Source organism: Dipodomys spectabilis, unplaced genomic scaffold (genome assembly GCF_019054845.1).
Source record: "Dipodomys spectabilis isolate Male_0828 unplaced genomic scaffold, ASM1905484v1 ptg000095l, whole genome shotgun sequence".
Taxonomy (NCBI): Eukaryota; Metazoa; Chordata; class Mammalia; order Rodentia; family Heteromyidae; genus Dipodomys; species Dipodomys spectabilis.
In genome coordinates, this window is record NW_024870772.1 from 26,479,977 (window position 1) to 26,497,196 (window position 17,220).

The 17,220-nt window shown below is 38.8% G+C and overlaps 1 protein-coding gene across 2 annotated transcripts in view; it reads right to left on the reverse strand.

The window, feature by feature from the left end:
* The window catches only part of Micu2 (mitochondrial calcium uptake 2), a 98,598-nt gene that overhangs the window by 34,697 nt on the left and 46,681 nt on the right, over positions 1-17,220 (reverse strand). For both annotated transcript variants that reach the window (XM_042685632.1, XM_042685631.1), the window contains exons 5-6: positions 8,145-8,192; positions 6,923-7,005 (exon numbers count right to left, since the gene is read on the reverse strand). In XM_042685632.1, coding sequence (XP_042541566.1) covers positions 6,923-7,005; positions 8,145-8,192 — 131 coding nt within the window. The remainder of the gene's footprint in view (positions 1-6,922; positions 7,006-8,144; positions 8,193-17,220) is intronic.

The following is a 17,220-nucleotide window of genomic DNA, read 5'->3' on the forward strand; positions in this document are numbered from 1 at the left end:
ATTCTCAGCCTCTATCTTTATTTATAAATGCTCTTTAAGACTAAGGAAGGCCCATTACTATTTGGCTGACTTTTATGGTTTAGTTTGTTAAATGCTTGTCTGTGTGTTAACATGATCTTATTAGTTCTCCTTTGTCCTGTTAATATAATGGATTGTAGTGAACTGATTTCTCAACCATTAAGATCAATTAATATTCCTTGGTAGCTCTTATTTAGGTTATAATGTACATAGTGCTTGACTTGTTCTATCCAGTGAAGTAGTTAAATTTTATTTTTTTTACTTTTGTTCATGAGGAAAACAGGACTATAATTTACCTTTTTTGGTAGGTCTGTGTGAAATTGTAGTTACTAGGGTAATGATGATCTCAACAGGAAAAAGAAGTATTCCTTCTTTTGTATTTTCTAAACTAGCAGTACCTCTTTCTTAACTGCTCCACTGATTTCACCAGTGAAACTGATGAACTTGAATTCATTTCTTTGTAAGAAGGTTTTGGAAAATAAATCAGTTCTTTGACAAAAGGCCATACAGATTAGCTCTCATCTTGTTTATTTGTTATTAAGGTCTTGTCCATTTCATTTGAATTGCCAAATTTTTTGGCACATATGCACTGGTTGTTCCCAATAATCCATTTTTACTCTTTGCTATCTGTAGATCTTCACAATATTTCTTTGATTTCTAATATTGGTAATTTTGGTCCTCTGTTTTTATCATATAGAAATTTAAAATAAACCTTCAAAAATAGACTAGGTAGCAATAAAATATTAATTATAAAATTTTATATAAGGTTCAAAGCTTATTATTCTTTTATTATGGTATTCTATGTAGTTATTATAGTCTTCATATAGCTGTATTATAAAAAAGTTCAAATCAAATCAAATAAAACTAACAAAAAAAAAGCAAATAAGATTAGTTCACTTAAGAATTTTTTTAGGGAAGTGGCGCTGTAGCTCAAGTGGTAGAGCGCTCGCCTTGAGCTGAAGAGCTGAGGGACAGCGCCCAGGCCCAGAGTTCAAGTCCCACGACCGACCAAAAAAAAAAGAGTCTCTTGGATTTTGCTGGGCGCTGGTGGCTCATGCCTGTAATCCTAGCTACTCAGGAGGCTGAGATCTGAGGATCATGGTTCAAAGCCAGCCCGGGAAGGAAAGACTGTGAGACTCCTATCTCCAATAAACCACCAGAAAACCGGAAGTGGCGCTGTAGCTCAAGTGGTAGAGTGCTTGCCTTGAGCTGAAGAGCTGAAGGACAGCGCCCAGGCCCAGAGTTCAAGCCCCATGACCGACAAAAAAAAAAAGAATTTTTTTAGGAGGCTTATCCAAACATGGTATGAAATTCAGAATAGCAAGGGATTATCCTATAGTCTGTCAAAGTATGTTTTGTGCCAGATAAATCTTGTTATGTCAGGCTTTACCTAATACAATATAGTTGGACACAAGGGGAAGATTCCAGCAGGTTCTGGGTATTAAGTTCTACATAATATCTCCATTTGAAAAAGCACAAACCTAAACATATTGTCTAGAGACCTGGGCTAAAAGATCTTTCTGGTATCTATCTTAAGATCTTTTCTACAATGGCTAGACATGACATTAGCTCATGACAACAAGGTACTAAGTGCTCACTGGGACAGAACAGCATTGTTATACTGGGGATACAGAACAGTAGGGACAGTGCTTACATTCTCATGGGCTAGAGGTAACAAACAAGTACTCGAATATAGTCATGTCAGAGCATGTCAAGTTCTATGAGTATAATAAAATAGAGCAGGGTAATAGGACAGAGACACATAGCTGGAGATGGATCATTATGAGAAAGGTAGTTGTCTTTGAGGAGATGGTATTTGGGCTGGATTTGAGTAACTAAAACCTACCATAGGATTGGGGGAAGGAGATTTGGGTGGAAATAGGGGTGCTATGTTAGAGAAACAGGGTTAGAGACACATAAGCATTCTCACTTGATACAAATTCTGAATGGCTAAAAAGTACCACTAAATTGACTATTAAATTTACATTGATGGGTGCTTCCAATTTCAGGCTGAAAACAAAGCATGCTGAGCCAATTTAACTTACTTTTGCCTTCAGGGAAATGACAGTTTAAATAAACTCTGGATTAGAATACTATCATAAAATTAAGAAGAATACATTCTACTAAAGGCTTTTTTATTTATGTAGTACTAATTCTAGCAGGATATTTGATGTGATAAATTATGACATTATTGTAGTAATCCTTTCTACCAGTATGAAAACAATGTGAAATAAAAGGACCACCTAGGGAGCAATTTATATTAGTAAACAGACTTGTCATTAATCTATTGTTTAGAGAAGCTGCATTAAAACCTTGGCACTTCTCCTACATAAGCAGATGTACCATCTATCAAGGTAGAGATGAAACGGATTAACTATTACTGGCTTTGATCACTGTCTGTATTGTTTATTATTACCTGACAAAGTACAAGTCATGTAGATAGCTGCTATTTTACAAGTTCTTGGGATAAAGACACAAGCAATACACTCAGTAATACAGTTTTTAGATCTGGTTGTTAATAAAACATAAATGTGTTATGAAACACAGAAGTAAACCAAAGTGTTTTGCATTTTGGGACATTTTCACAAGATTTTATATTAATATGTCTTATCACTACTTTTACATTTGTTGTTGAAATCACTTTGTTATACTTATGTCTTAGATTTTAAAGTAAATTTCATTACTTTTTATAACTTACAGAGGGGAGAGCAATAACTAAAATTAATTGAGCCAACATTGAGATAGACTAAAGCCCCCTCTCCCTATTCTTTAAATATGTTTTACAGTCTGCAAAGAACTATTTTTTTCTTTTAAGACTGTTTCATATGTAAGATGCTACATACTTAGACTTAGTAATATAAAGACCATGGACGTGAAATAATTATTTAAATAATTAACTTAAATGTAATTTTCTTCTAAATGTTATTTTTTATTTTATTTTTTTGGTGCCAGTACTAGGGCTTGAACCCAGGGCCTGGTTGCTACCCTGAACTTTTTTTCTCAAGCTTAGTGCTTTCCACTTGAGTCAGAACCCACTTCTGGCTTTTTAGTAGTTAACTGGAGATAAGAATCTCATGTACTTTCCTGATTGGGCTGGCTTCAAACTACAATCCTCAGATCTTAGCCTCCTGATTAGCTAGGATTATAGGCCTGACCACAGGTATTTGGCTCAAATGTTGTTTTTAAAAACCTGTATCATGTCATATTGTATTTTATAGGCTTTTAAGATTGAATTTTATGGGCTAGGAAGGTGGCTCAGTGGTAAGAGTGCTTGTTTTGCATGCATGAGGCCCTGGGTTCAATTCCTCAGCACCACATAAACAGAAGAAGCCGGAAGTGGAGCTGTGGCTCAAGTAGTAGAACACTAGCCTTGAGCTGAAGAGCTCTCAGGGACAGTACCCAGGCCTAAAGTTTAAGCCCGATGACTGACAAAATAAAAATAAAAAAAATAAAAAATTGAATTTTATAACCTCAAACTTAAAAGAAAAGTGATGTATCATAATTCATGGACTAGTTATTCAATAATTTTTCAGATATTTAAGGGTAAGTCAGTAATCAGAAATTGGTCTATAAATGCAGCATATGTCCCTATTAAGTAAAAAGCATATTTGAAAAATTAAAGTATATGTAATAATATCAAGAACAGAGTCTGTATCTACAGAAAAGACTGAGTTCTTGTAAAAGCCTTAGTTATGTCCTTGTGGAAATGGGAACAATAACATGTTCTCTACTGCTAATCAGTATTTTCTTTAGGCTTTGTAGTTTGGCCTCATGTCTTTACCAAACCTTTTTACCAAACCAAACTTTGAAAGCATGATAGCAATATTACCAGGGGCTCTCTTAGGTCTATTTTTTAAAACTATCTCTGATTTTACTATCCAAGAGATGTAAGACCTATTAGTTCCCTATACCTAGTGACTCCCAAGGAGTCACTAATAGCTTAATCAACCTAAGAGAATCTCATCTTCATGGATCATGAGCTTTTCATATAAACTACCCATATGAACTATCTGAATGATAGTAATTGTTATAGATTTGTTTCTTGTCCCTGAGATATGAAAGATAAAAAGTATGGGGGGCTGGGAAGGTGGCTCAGTGGTAGAGCGCTTGCCTTGCATGCATGAGGTCCTGCATTCAATTCCTCAGCACCACATAAGCAGAAAAAGCTGGAAGTGATGCTGTGTCTCAAGTGGTAGAGCGCTAGCCTGGAGCTGAAGAGCTGAGGGACAGTGCCCAGGTCCAGAGTTCAGGCCCACAAGCAATAACAACAACAACAAAAGATTAAAAAGAAGTATGGTAGAATAGAAGTATGGTACTGATATTTCAGTTCTACTTAGGCAAATATTTTCTTCCTTAGGCTGGATTTAAATTAATTTTCTTTTTAAATAATCAAATGACAAATGAGAAAAAAATGACAAAAAAACTTGTTTTATGTATAGGTATCAATCTGTACTTCTTGTGTCATTGCTGAATATTTCTCTGCCCTTAATTTTGTGAAAATATGCTTTCCAAAAAGCAAATTGTGTCCTCCAAACAAGGTAAAAGTGTTAGATTAGATTTGTTGAAGACCGTATGTGTGTAGTGGTATGTATTTGGGCAGTGTTATGGGACAAATGAATCAAGCATCTTCAGTCCAGTACTGAATTCTGCATCCTGAGCATTTCCTTGGAACCACAGATTTTGCACATATCAAGAGTCTACTGTACATACCAATTTTCTCATCTATAAAACAGGGATACTACTGCAAATGGGTGTTGTAACTATAACATATATGAAAGATATAGCCAATAAGTGATACTTTTTTTCATCAAAGAGTGCTATTATTGGGCTAGGGGTATGGCTCAAGTGCAGAGTGCTTGCCCAGCAAGTGAAAGCGTTGAGTTCAAACCCTAGTACCGCCAAAAAAAAAAAAAAAAAAAAAGGTCTAATGAAAGATATTACGATTATCTTTCCTACTCAGGTAATAGGCTAGAAAAAGTAGTAGCCATTGATTTCTCCTGTCCTCTTATCCCTCCACTTCAACTTGGCCAGGTTCTATAGGTGTTATTCCATAATATTTTTCTTTCTATTAGTACACAAAGTAATGAGATTCATTCTGATATTTCTATGCATGTATATTATGTACTTTGATGATAGACACCCACTCTATTACCCTTTTTTTTTTGGGTCGGTTGTGAGGCCTGAACTCTGGGCCTGGGTGCTGTCCCTCAGCTTTTCAGCTCAAGGCTAGCACTCTATCACTTGAGCCACAGCACCACTTCTGGCTTTTTCTGCTTATGTGGTGCTGAGGAATCTAATCCAGGGCCTCATGCATGCAAGGCAAGCACTCTACCACTGAGCCACCTTCCCAGCCCCCTCTATTACCCTCTTTCTTCAGCACCCTTCCAGATCCCTAATAAGTCCCTTTCACTTTCATGTCCTTTCTTGATTGTAGTTTCTACTTTTAATTCACAGATGTAAACCCAACTATTTGAACAGCCTTCCTAGTACTACAAAGGAAAAATGTATAAAAGAAAGTCTCCAAGTGGCAATATCTTGGACTTTATGAATATGCAGTTACCTCTACTCCCTTGCTTCCCCAGATATTTTATAGTCTTGGGGGCTGATGCTGAGATTCCTGTTGTAGGTGGCTACCCTCCTTCACTGAGTTCACAATTAAATGCTGGTTAAACATGAGCATGTCCTCTCTTTCTCTCCCACATACTGTATGTGTGTGCCTGTTTGTATTTGTGTGTTCAGTCTCTTCCTAGCTACAGTTCAATCTGAAATAGTGGAAATATTTAATATCACTAAAAAAAAATCAGACCGAAGCCAGGCACTAGTGGCTCATACCTATAATCCTAGCTACTTGGGAGGCTGAGAAAGAGAGGATCATGGTTCAAGGCTAGTCTGAGACCCTTCTCAGGCATTGTATGCCTGTCATTCTATAGCTACATGAGAGGCTGAGATTGGGAGGCTTGTATTTCCAGAACAGACTGGGCAGAAAAGTCCTAGGGATGTCTTCCCAATGGAGATCCCTTCATAGTGTTGTGGCATGTACCTGTCATCCCAGCAACTATAAGAAGCCTAAAATAGGTGAATCATGGTCTAGGAATATACCTGGGCAGGAAAAACGATCTTATCTCAAAAACCAACGGGGTACTGTTGGCTCATACCTGCAATCCTAGCTACTTGGGAGGCTGAGATCTGAGGATGGAGGTTTAAAGCCAGCCTAGACAGGAAAGTTCGTGAGACTCTTATCTCTAATTAACTACAAAAATTCAGAAGTGAGCTGTGCCTCACTTGAGTAAAAATGAGCTGAGGGACAGCATCCAGGCCCCAAATTCAAGCCCAGTACTGGGAAAAACCCCACCAGCCAAAGACTGGTGGGGAGTTGTGGCTCAGTAGTAAAGCTTTTGCCTAGCAAGAATGAGATCTTGAATTTAAAACCTGATACTACAACTACAACAACAAAGTCTGAAGAAATTTATTTCTGTTTTTTAAAAAAAGGTAACTTGGAGGCTTTTGAGCTTTGTGATAAAAGGCACATTACTTAAAAGTTTCTATTATTCTTACTCTTTTTTTCTTGTTAATAATTTTAATGTCTTTGACAACTATTTTTACAAACATATATATGATATGAAACCTTTTTTACTGTATTATAATTCCCTGAATAAAAAAAATTCCCTAAACATATAGATAAGTTTAAGCTTACTTCTTCTATTGAAATCTTATGTGCTGATGACTCACTTTGCTCAAGATAATATTTTGGAAAATGTAACAAACATTTTTTAATGTGCAAATGATTTCTTAACATTTTATAATGTAAGTAGTAAACATAATTTTGATAGTTATGGAAGTGTAAATTTATTGCACAAGCATCAAGTGCTTTATGATAACTTCCAAATACTGAGCACTTTCTTACCTTAACAAATTCCTTTTTCTCAATCCTCTCATTCCCATCTGCATCCAGCATTTTAAAAGCAACATGAAACCCTGTATGAGGTTCTGCAATGAAGTGAAAAATGAGTAAATTTCCTAAATGTTTGGTGAATCACAACTTATTTATAGATACATCTTCAAGTTTGAAACAAACCACCAGAAACTCTATGAGCAAGCACCTAGGCAGAGAAATGACCCTTTTCAGATAATTTTCAAAGGTAGGTAGGTGGCAAAGGTTTTGCTCCTACCTTCTCTAGCACTTTTTCCATGGAAACTCTTTTCTACTCTTCAATGTAAAATTAATTTGAAAACTCATTTAACTCCATCAAGGGCTATTCTTACAAAACTTTGTCTAATTTCATAGTGGCTGTTACTTTTTTTTTTTTTTGGGTCCAGTCGTGGGGCCTGAACTCTGGGCCTGGGCGCTGTCCCTCAGCTCTTCAGCTCAAAGCTAGCGCTCTACTACTTGAGCCACAGCAGCACTTCCGGCTTTTTTCTTTTTGCTTATGTGGTGCTGAGGAATTGAACCCAGGACCTCAGGCATGAAAGGCAAATGCTCTACCACTGAGCCCCCTTCCCAGCCCCTGTGCTATTGCTTTCTGGTGAAGTTCTACTTGAGCCTCACCTTCAGTCTAGCATTTTGCTAGTTAATTGGAGATGCAATCTCTTGTACTTTTCTGCTTAGGCCAACTCTGAACTGAGATCCTATAGGTTTCAGTCTCAAGTAGCTACAATTATAAGCATGAGTCACAGGTGCCTGGATACATCAGTAATTTTTAATAATGACACAAATGCCAAACTTTGCAAATCCTGATAAGAATAGAGAATTACTGCCTTGCATTGGTGGCTCACGCCTGTAATCCTAACTACTCAGAATGCTGAGACCTGAGGATCTCAGTTCAAAGTCAGCCTGAGCAAGAAAGTCTTTGAGACTCTTATCTCCAATTAATCACCCTCCCCCCTCCCCATTCCCTTCCAAAGCCAGAAGTGGAGCTGTGGCTCAAGTCTTAAGTAAGTGGTAGTGTACTAGACTTTAGCAAAAAAAGCTCAGGGTCAGTGCCCAGGCCCCAAGTCCAAGACTCAGGACAAACAAACACACGTACACACACACATACACACACACACACACACACACACACACACACACACACACACGCACACGCACAAGATTATCACGATTATTATAAAAAATGGTGGATACTTACTAGTGAGGATTGTAAGCAAGAAAAGATACTCAGTATATGAAATAAGCCCTGAAAAAGAAAAAAAAAAAAACACCAGGAAATAAGTTTTAGATGGTTTAAAAGTAACGACACAGGGATGTTAAAGCTCATAGAATCCACAAACTTTATAGACCATGATAATGACAATTTGCCTTGTGAAGGTTAAAATGTGTTTATAACTTTAACTAAGTATCACTATTCCACAATATTGTGAAATATGTGAAATTAATGTAATCAGCTAATCTCAATTAAAAAAAAAGCAAAGAAAGTGAGAGAAGGGATGGGTTAGGAGTAATGGGTGACCATGTTATCAGACACTTTGTATTCATATACTGTTTTGTAGAATGGGAACTTCTTTGTATAACCACTTAAAGATAATAACACTTTAAAAAAAATAATTACATAGGGATGTTAACACTGAAACTTCACCTAAGTAAAAATACCCTTACTTTTTACTTTAAATCACCCCTCTTTGTCACAGTAGAAAAGTTTTATAACAAAGATACTATAACTGAAGATACTATTTTTTAAAAAATCAAGTTGCTAGTAAGGAATGTGTCATAATTAATTTTAAGTGTCAACTGAACTTGGCCAAGGAATGCCTCAATTGAAATTCATTTATTTTTTCTTTTTCTTTTTTTGTTGGTCATGGGGCTTGATTTCTGGGCTGGGGCACTGTCCCACAGCTCTTCAGCTCAAGGCTAGCACGCTACCACTTGAGCCACAGTGCCACTTCCAGTTTTCTGAGTGGTTTATTGGAGATAAGAGTTTTACAGGGGCTGGGAAGGTGGCTCAGTGGTAGAGTGCTTGCCTTGCATGCTTGAGGCCCTGGGTTCGATTCCCCAGCACCACATAAGCAAAAAGAAAAATGCCAGAAGTGGAGCTGTGGCTCAAGTGGTAGAGCACTAGCCTTGAGCTGAAGAGCTGAGGGACAGTGCCTAGGCCCAGAGTTCAGGCCCACTACCAGACCCCCCCCCTCCCAAAAAAAAAAAGTTTCACAGACTTTCCTTCCCCAGCTGGCTTTGAACTGCAATCCTCAGATCTCAGCCTCCTGAGTAGCTAGGATTACAGTTGTGAGCCATGGGCACTAGTCCTCGTGAGACTTTTATCTCTAATAAATAATTTAGAAACAGATCTGTGGGTTTTTTTTTGTTTGTTTTATATGTTCTTCCCCCTGAGGTATACCCCCTGTTGTCACTGTACTTGATTTCAATACCCTGCATCTTGTATGTACATTTGTCTAATCTGGGGAGGGAAAGGGGAATAACAAATTGCTGAAACAAGGACACAGGATGATCGAATGCAACAGCGACACCCACAGGACAGTATATTGGAAAGAAACTTTAGAACTTTGGGGGGGGGTTGGGATGGGGGAGGAGGGAGAGGGTAGGAAGAGTGGGACAACTAAGGAAGGGGCAACAATGATCGATAAGTACTGTACTCATTGCCTTACTCATGTAACTGTAACCCATCTGTACAGCATCTTTACAATAAGATAAAAATTAAAATGGAAGTGGCACTGTGGCTAAAGTGATAGCATACTAGCCAGCTCAGGGACAATGCCTAGGCCAAGCTCAAGCCCAACGACCAACAACAATAACAAAAAGAGTTATTCACTAAAAAGTCTGATTTGGTATGGCACTTCAAATTTCACTGTCCATAACATCTCAAGTGAAGGAAATTTAAAATAAAGCAGCATCAAACAAATTGAAATGTTTCAAAAGAATTTACATAATTATTTAAAATGTTGTAATTAAACCTTTGTGACAAGCAGTGATGGCTACACTTCTAATTCTGGCTACTCGGGAAGCTGAGATTTGAAGAATGAGTTCAAACTTAGTGGGGCAGGAAAGTCCACGAGACTCTTCTTAAGCATCAATTTACTACCAAAAAAGGAAATAGAGATGTGGCTCAAGTGACAGTTTCAGGCTTGAGCAGAAAAGCTAAGGGATAGCACCTAAGCTCTGAATTCAAGCCATTAATGACATATGCAAATATCTTTGTGGCAATACTTTTAATTCTCATTGAGAAAGTATCCTTCCTCATTCACAAACATTCAGGAGATGATGAGACAGCCCTACCTTTTCCATTGGAAACAGATACTGACTGGTCTAAGCCAGTCACTGTATTCCTGTGGAACTGAAGGAAGAATGGGAAAGTAGCTTGGGCCCAAGCTAGTGAGCAGCTCGCAATAGTCTAACTTCAGTGACTTGTTCAAGGATAGAGCAAGAGTTAAGAAGGGCATCTTAAAATGGTGCTTACAGGATTTCTGGAGAGAATTTGGAGCCACTGACTTATTTTTTGGGGTGGCAGGATATAGCTGGACTTTGATGATTTGAGAATATTAAATTTAAGACCATGGAGAGAATACCCGGAATTGTCACAGGCCAGTATTTAGAGGCTGAGAATAAAGCCTATCTTCAGTTGACAGCATTCTGAAAAATGTGTTCTTGTGATTTTTAAGCCCTAGATTAAGTTAGGTTAAACCTAATACGTTGGTGACCAAATAACCTTTTTGCTTGCTCAAGTAGATCATGTTAGGTTTTATCTTGCTCATAATGAGAAGAACATAGTGTTTGTGTGTATGTACATATGCATTTTTTTCTTCTCATGACTAAGGAATTTTCTGTTATTATTTTACTGAACAGATTATTTAGTTTATGTCTGTTGTCCTTCTTCTATGTCCATGATTTGTAGATTTGTTTTTGATGCTTTTCCTTCATATCTCATACATATTTTCTTAGTGATCTCACTTCTCTTTCCTTCCCTCTTTTCTTCTTTCTTTTCTTTTCTCTCCTTTCCCTCCCCTCCCCTTTTCCTCTCTTTTGTTTTCTGTGCCAGTTCTGGGACTTGAAGTCAGGGCATGGATGCTGTCTCTGAGCATTTTTGCCCAAGGATAGCAGTCTACCACTTTGAGCCATACCTCTACTTCCAGTTTTTGCTAGTTAGAGACAAGAGTCTCTCAGACTTTCCTGCCTGGGCTGGCTTTGAACCATGGTCCTCAGACTTCAACCTTCTGACAGCTAGGATTTATAGGCATGAACCACTCGCACTTAGTTCCTAGTGAGTTTTCAATATCTGATTGATAAAATTCCTGTTTCAGCTTCAATTTGTGATACTCTATTTTTTATTTGCTCTGTTTTATTAGGTAAGCTTTCAACTGAGTTTTTTTTTTTTATTTATATTACTGAGCTCTCATCTCCATAATTTTATTTTGGTTGTTGTTGGTTGTAGGGCCTGAACTCTGGGCCTGGGCGCTGTCCCTCAGCTCTTCAGCTCAAGGCTAGTGCTCTACCACTTGAGCCACAGCGCCACTTTGGCTTTTTCTGCTTAAGTGGTGCTGAGGAATTGAACCCAGGGCCTCATGATGCAAGGCAAGCACTCTACCACTGAGCCACCTTCCCAGCCCCTCATCTCCATAATTAAAAATTTAAAAATCTTTATTAAATAAATTCCTCTTTCATATCCTGTACTTTTTTCCTTTAGCTGTTTGAATTTTGCAAGCTCAATTATTTGCATCATTTCTAAATTCAGTTAGCTCCACACACACACACACATATATATATATATATATATATCTTTAATTTCATTAATCAGTCATTGTTTTCTGAATTTGTATGAAATTTATTTTCTTTATTATGCAGTTGTTGGCTTCTGAATGAGATTTGTTGTTTTCTATCTTTATGGATTTTGTGGTTCTACGCTGTGATTTATGCATTTGGGCTAAGCCTTAAGTTGGGTATTTTCATCTCCTATGTCATTTTAGCTACAGTTTCTCAGTGATTATTTCAGACTAGGTAGTGTAGTAGATTGGGGAAATGTGTATCAGTAGTCAAACATTTGGCTTCAATGCTCAAGAAATTGAGTGCTGTCCACTTCTGCACTCAGGGTGAGGAAAATTGGCTACAAAAGCTGTTGCATTTGGTAAACCACAAATCTTGAGATTGATGGCAATTGCTGATGAAGACTTACCATTGGGACTGCTCCTGAATTTTTTGATGCATGTAGAAGCAAAGATGAATCAAGCCAAGATGAACCATACAAGATGTATGGCTTTATTAAAAAAAATGGTGGGAATGGAGTAATATAAGTACAATGTTAAGTGCAATGTAAGCTGATGATGCATTGAGGAAGAGTAATAAAGAAGATCAAACAGATAAATACCATATACTTAAAACAAATAAATAAAGGATGATCAGGCAGACTAATTACTTGCTACAAGTATTCATAAATAAGGATCACAAAGGAAGAGATAGGGATAGGAGAAAATATAAGTGAGAGCAGTTCTACTTGTATACAGAAGAGAATTTAAATGGGGAAGGTAAATAGGAAAGGGGAGACACTGTGATTTAACCTTAAACATTGAGCAGTAGGTTTTGTGGCTCACCTACAGTGATGGGAAGAGAGAAAAACAAAACTAAAAAGACAATGGCAGTATACAAGAATCGCCTAAATCAGGTATTTAAAAATAATCACAAAGGAATAACAGTAAGAACAATCAAATCAAGACAGTGATAAAAAACAAACATAAAAAACAAAACCAGAAATTTTAGGTCTTACGGTTACATGTGCTTGCGCAGGCTTTCTCTCTGTCTCTTTCTTTCTCTCTCCTTTTCCCTCAGTGTCCAAGTCCTTCAAGCCAGTAGGTGGCGTAAGGGACTTGACTATGGAGTGGTGTCTGTTTTCCAGCATAGGGTGAAAGAATTTGGAGATGTAGATACAATCTCCAGTGAAATCTTCTGTGCTCTCAACCCCAAGTCCGACATAGTTTCCACTAAACTTGTAGCTTCACCTCCCAAGTTCCAGAGCTCACAGTAGTAAGCATCTACTCATTGTAGTAATCTACAACTGCCAGTTGGAAGCCACTATGCTGTGCTTCCAGCACCACTAACTGCCAGGACCTCCCAGATCTATGTGTGGGTTGCTGCAGTGCCTAGCCTGACTGGGTGCTCATATTATGGTCTGTGGACCAGACACTATATGGAGCCTTGGTATAGTCATGTGCTACTTAGGAGCCTCTGGGAAGTTCACACCTGCAGCACAGGAGTTTCCAGGTCTGTGGTGGAGTCAGGACAGGCCTGTCAGGAACTTCTAGGTCCAAGGTACAGTCCTTGTGGGCTTATCACATAGGAGTTAAGTGCCAAGTGGGATTAACTCTCTTTTAACCCGCTGGTTTTCCCTTTTCCTTTTTTTCTTTACTCTTTAAGTGTTGGAATTGGTACTTAGGTCCAGGAGTATGTGGGGACTGAAGTCTGATGTTTACAGAATAACTTGATATCACTGGTGAACTGATTGGAAGAGTTAAAAGATTTAGAAGATGTGAAGTCCTATACAGAGTTTAGGTAGTCATAGGTGTTTTGAGGAAGTAGTTCTAGTGGTAGTCTCTGAATGATGAGTTTTTTTTTTCTTCCTCCTTCTCCGAGAAAGGATTTAGTTCTGTTTAGACAATGGCTTCAAACTCCTAGGCTCAAGCAATTCTCTGGCTTCAGCTTCCCAAGTAGCTAGAACGTATGTGCTCCATCCTGTCCAGTTTAATGGAAATTTAGTTGAGAAGGTGTGTTATGAGTGGGAAAAGCCATGTAAGACAGATCAACCTGAATATGAAAATTGAAAAATGATTGTCTGAAATAACATCCATGTGGAAGAAGCAAAGTGAAATAAAACTACGATGGCCCCCAGGTTGAAATGAAGGATTCAAGAGGGTGATATGGTGGGACTCCATTTACTCTGGTGTGAAGGAAGCCTATGCCCTAACAGCTCTCAGTCAGAAAAACAGGGACTAATAACAGGAATAAATGTGGTTCAGAGCAATGTAGGAAAGACCTTGTATCTAGGGCTCCAATGTTATGCAATGCTTTAAATGACCTGCATCCTATTATATTACCATCTTTTTGTTGTTTTATTTGGGTGAAAGTATACTTCTTTTCAATTCTAACAAGTAAGTCTTCTGATTCTTTTTCTTAAAAGTGTTCAGTATTTATGTGAAGGGAGAAGCAGCAAAATGTGTCTTGTCATATGTTGTATTTGGCAGAAATGCTCTAATGTTAGCTAAAGGATCAAAGCATTTCATCTCTTGGCAGCCTCAAAAAAGCAGAGAACAGCATATTTCTAATTTTCAAAGGAATACAACAAAGTGAAAAAAATGGCCAAGTGTGGGACTGCACTGGGCTTGGAGCCAAAGGAAGACCTCACTTTTCTTTTCTTTAAACATAGGTAAAGGTCCTTGATTCAAGGGCATCTTTGTAAAAAGGAAAATTCCAGTGTCTTTTGTTAAGACACTGACTTAAATAAAAAGCCTAAATAAACAGAGTTGAGAAAATATATAAGATAGCACCTGAGATTCTTAAGATATAGTTTACAACAGTATACTAGGCATCTGCCTTCTGAAAATGCTTTGAAAGAAAAGTAACACTTCAGAATACATATAGCAGAAACAGTTTTGTAAATATTTGGTATATTTAATTATAAAATAAATGCTGCTAAGTGACAGCATTTCAGAATTGCATGTCAAACAATGAAATATTTTGAGAATCCTGTTTCTCAAAGACATTGGATTATCATACCTGTCATAGAAATATATCTGTATTTATTTATTTTTGGGGGGTTGGTCATGGGGTTTGAACTCTGGGCCTGGGAGTTGTCCCTCAGCTCTTCAGCTCAAGGCTAGCACTCTACCACTTGAGCCACAGCGCCACTTCTGGTTTTCTGAGTGGTTATTGGAGATAAGAGTCTCTCAGACGTTCCTGCCCAGGCTGGCTTTGAACCGTAATCCTTGGATCTCAGCCTCCTGAGTAGCTAGAATTACAGGCATGAGCCGAGTGAGCCACGGGTGCCCCTGGCTCTATATCTGTATCTAACAATGTATCTCCTAACTTAGGCTCAGTACATATTTGAGGATGGCGTTACACTGACAGTAAACTCAGTTTAAGTATAAACTATTGATACTGTGAATTTAAAAAATACATGATAGTTTAATATACAATATCAATAACATGTAATTTATTTATTCTGCACCTCCCTTCCCCCTGTACTGGGGTTAGAACTTAGAACCTTGTTCTTGTTAGGCAGGTACTCTATCACTTAAGCCACTCCCCTAACCCTTTTTGCTTTCTGTTTTGCAAACAGAATTTTTTTTTTAATTGTGAAAATACTGTACAGAGGAGTTACAATTACGTGGGCAAGATAATGAGCACATTTCTTTTTTTTTTTTGTTGGCCGTGGGGCTTGAACTCTGGGCCTGGGCGCTATCCTTCAGCTCTTCAGCTCAAGGCGAGCGCTCTACCACTTGAGCTACAGCGCCACTTCCGGTTTTCTGGTGGTTTATTGGAGATAGGAGTCTCACGGTCTCTCCTGCCCAGGCTGGCTTTGAACCGCGATCCTCAGATCTCAGCCTCCTGAGTAGCTAGGATTACAGGCGTGAGCCACCAGCGCCCGGCAATGAGCACATTTCTTATCAAGCATTGTTGTCTCCTCCTTTGTTTCCCCTTCCTATCCCTTCCCATCTCCCCCCCCCCCCAATACCACCCCTGCTACCCCCCACCCCCACCCCAGAATTTCTTTTTATACCTGAGCTAATCTGGACTGCAATCCTATTTATGGTTCCCTGATAGCTGGGATGCCAGTCATGCTACCACAACCAGAATTATTGGTTGAGATGATGTCTTAATTTTTTGTCTAGGCTGGCCTCAAACCATTATCATCTTGAGCGCTATCTCCTAAGTATCTATGAGCTACTATGGCTTAATTTATTTTAAATTTTGACAACTTTTACACATGGCAAAAATGGATTTTTTTTTCTTTTTTTGTTGTGGGCTTCAACTCTTGGCTTGGTCGCTGTCCCTCAGCTCAAGGCTAGCTCTACCACTTGAGCCACAGCGCCACTTCCGGCTTTTTTTCTTTTTGCTTATATGGTGCTGAGGAATCGAACCCAGGGCCTCAGGCTTGCAAGACAAGAGCTCTACCACTGAGCCACCTTCCCAGCCCCTATTTTTAAATGTTCTAAAAATAGCAGAGGCGGGAGCTGAGGCTTGAGTGGCAGAGCAACAGCAGAACAAGGAAGCTAAGCAAGCCATGAGGGCCTGAATTTTCAAACCTTGGTACCATTCCCCATCCCCAAATTGTGGTGCTTGGTATTTGCTGAAATCAAGATAACTGAGAAAGATCCAAAAGTAGGTGTCTAATAGCTAGTATTATATTCAGATTTTTGAAACTCAGGGTATGAACCTAGGCTAGAGACAGTGAAAAGAGGTCTGGGAGTTGCTGAGTAAATGCTAAAATCAGAGGTTGAAGAAAGGCAGTTAAGTGAAATCCAGATTTATAGAATTACCAATGTTTAATAGAAAGAGGAGGAAGAGGCACTGCAGAGAAAGCGGTACAAAGAGAAGTAAGATAGTATGGCTTCAGAGACGAGAACTATGGCACATGGGATTTTTTTTGTTGTTGTTGGTCGTGGGGCTTGACCTCTGGGGCTGGGCGCTGTCCCTCAGCTCTTCAGCTCAAGGATAGCGCTCTACCCTTTGAGCCACAGTGCCACTTCCAGATTTTTTTGTTTATGTGGTGCTGAGGAATCGAACCCAGGGCCTCATGCATGTGAGGCAAGCTCTCTACCACTTAGCTACCTTCCCTGCCCATGGGTTTGTTTCTCTAATAATAAAACAAGCTTCTACTGATGCTTTATTTCAGTTACTGTGCTAGATGTCTTATACTTGTCTCACTCTAAGACTGAGGCACATACTATTTTATAGATGAGGTGGGCATTAAAGAAGCTTATAAACTATGGGCCAGATACAAATTGTGAGGCTTTTTTTTTTGTCAGTCATGGGGCCTGAACTCTGGGCCCTAGCGCTGTCCCTCAGCTCTTCAGCTCAAGGCTAGTGCTCTAACAGGAGCCATAGAATCACTTCGGGCTTTTTCTGCTTATGTGGTGCTGAGGGATCGAACCCAAGGCCTCATGCATGCGAGGCAAGCACTCTACCACTGAGCTACCTTCTCAGCCTTTTGTGAGGCTTTATGGGTTAAGCTTCTGAACTTCCCTAGGCCTTAGGGATAGTTTCCTCCC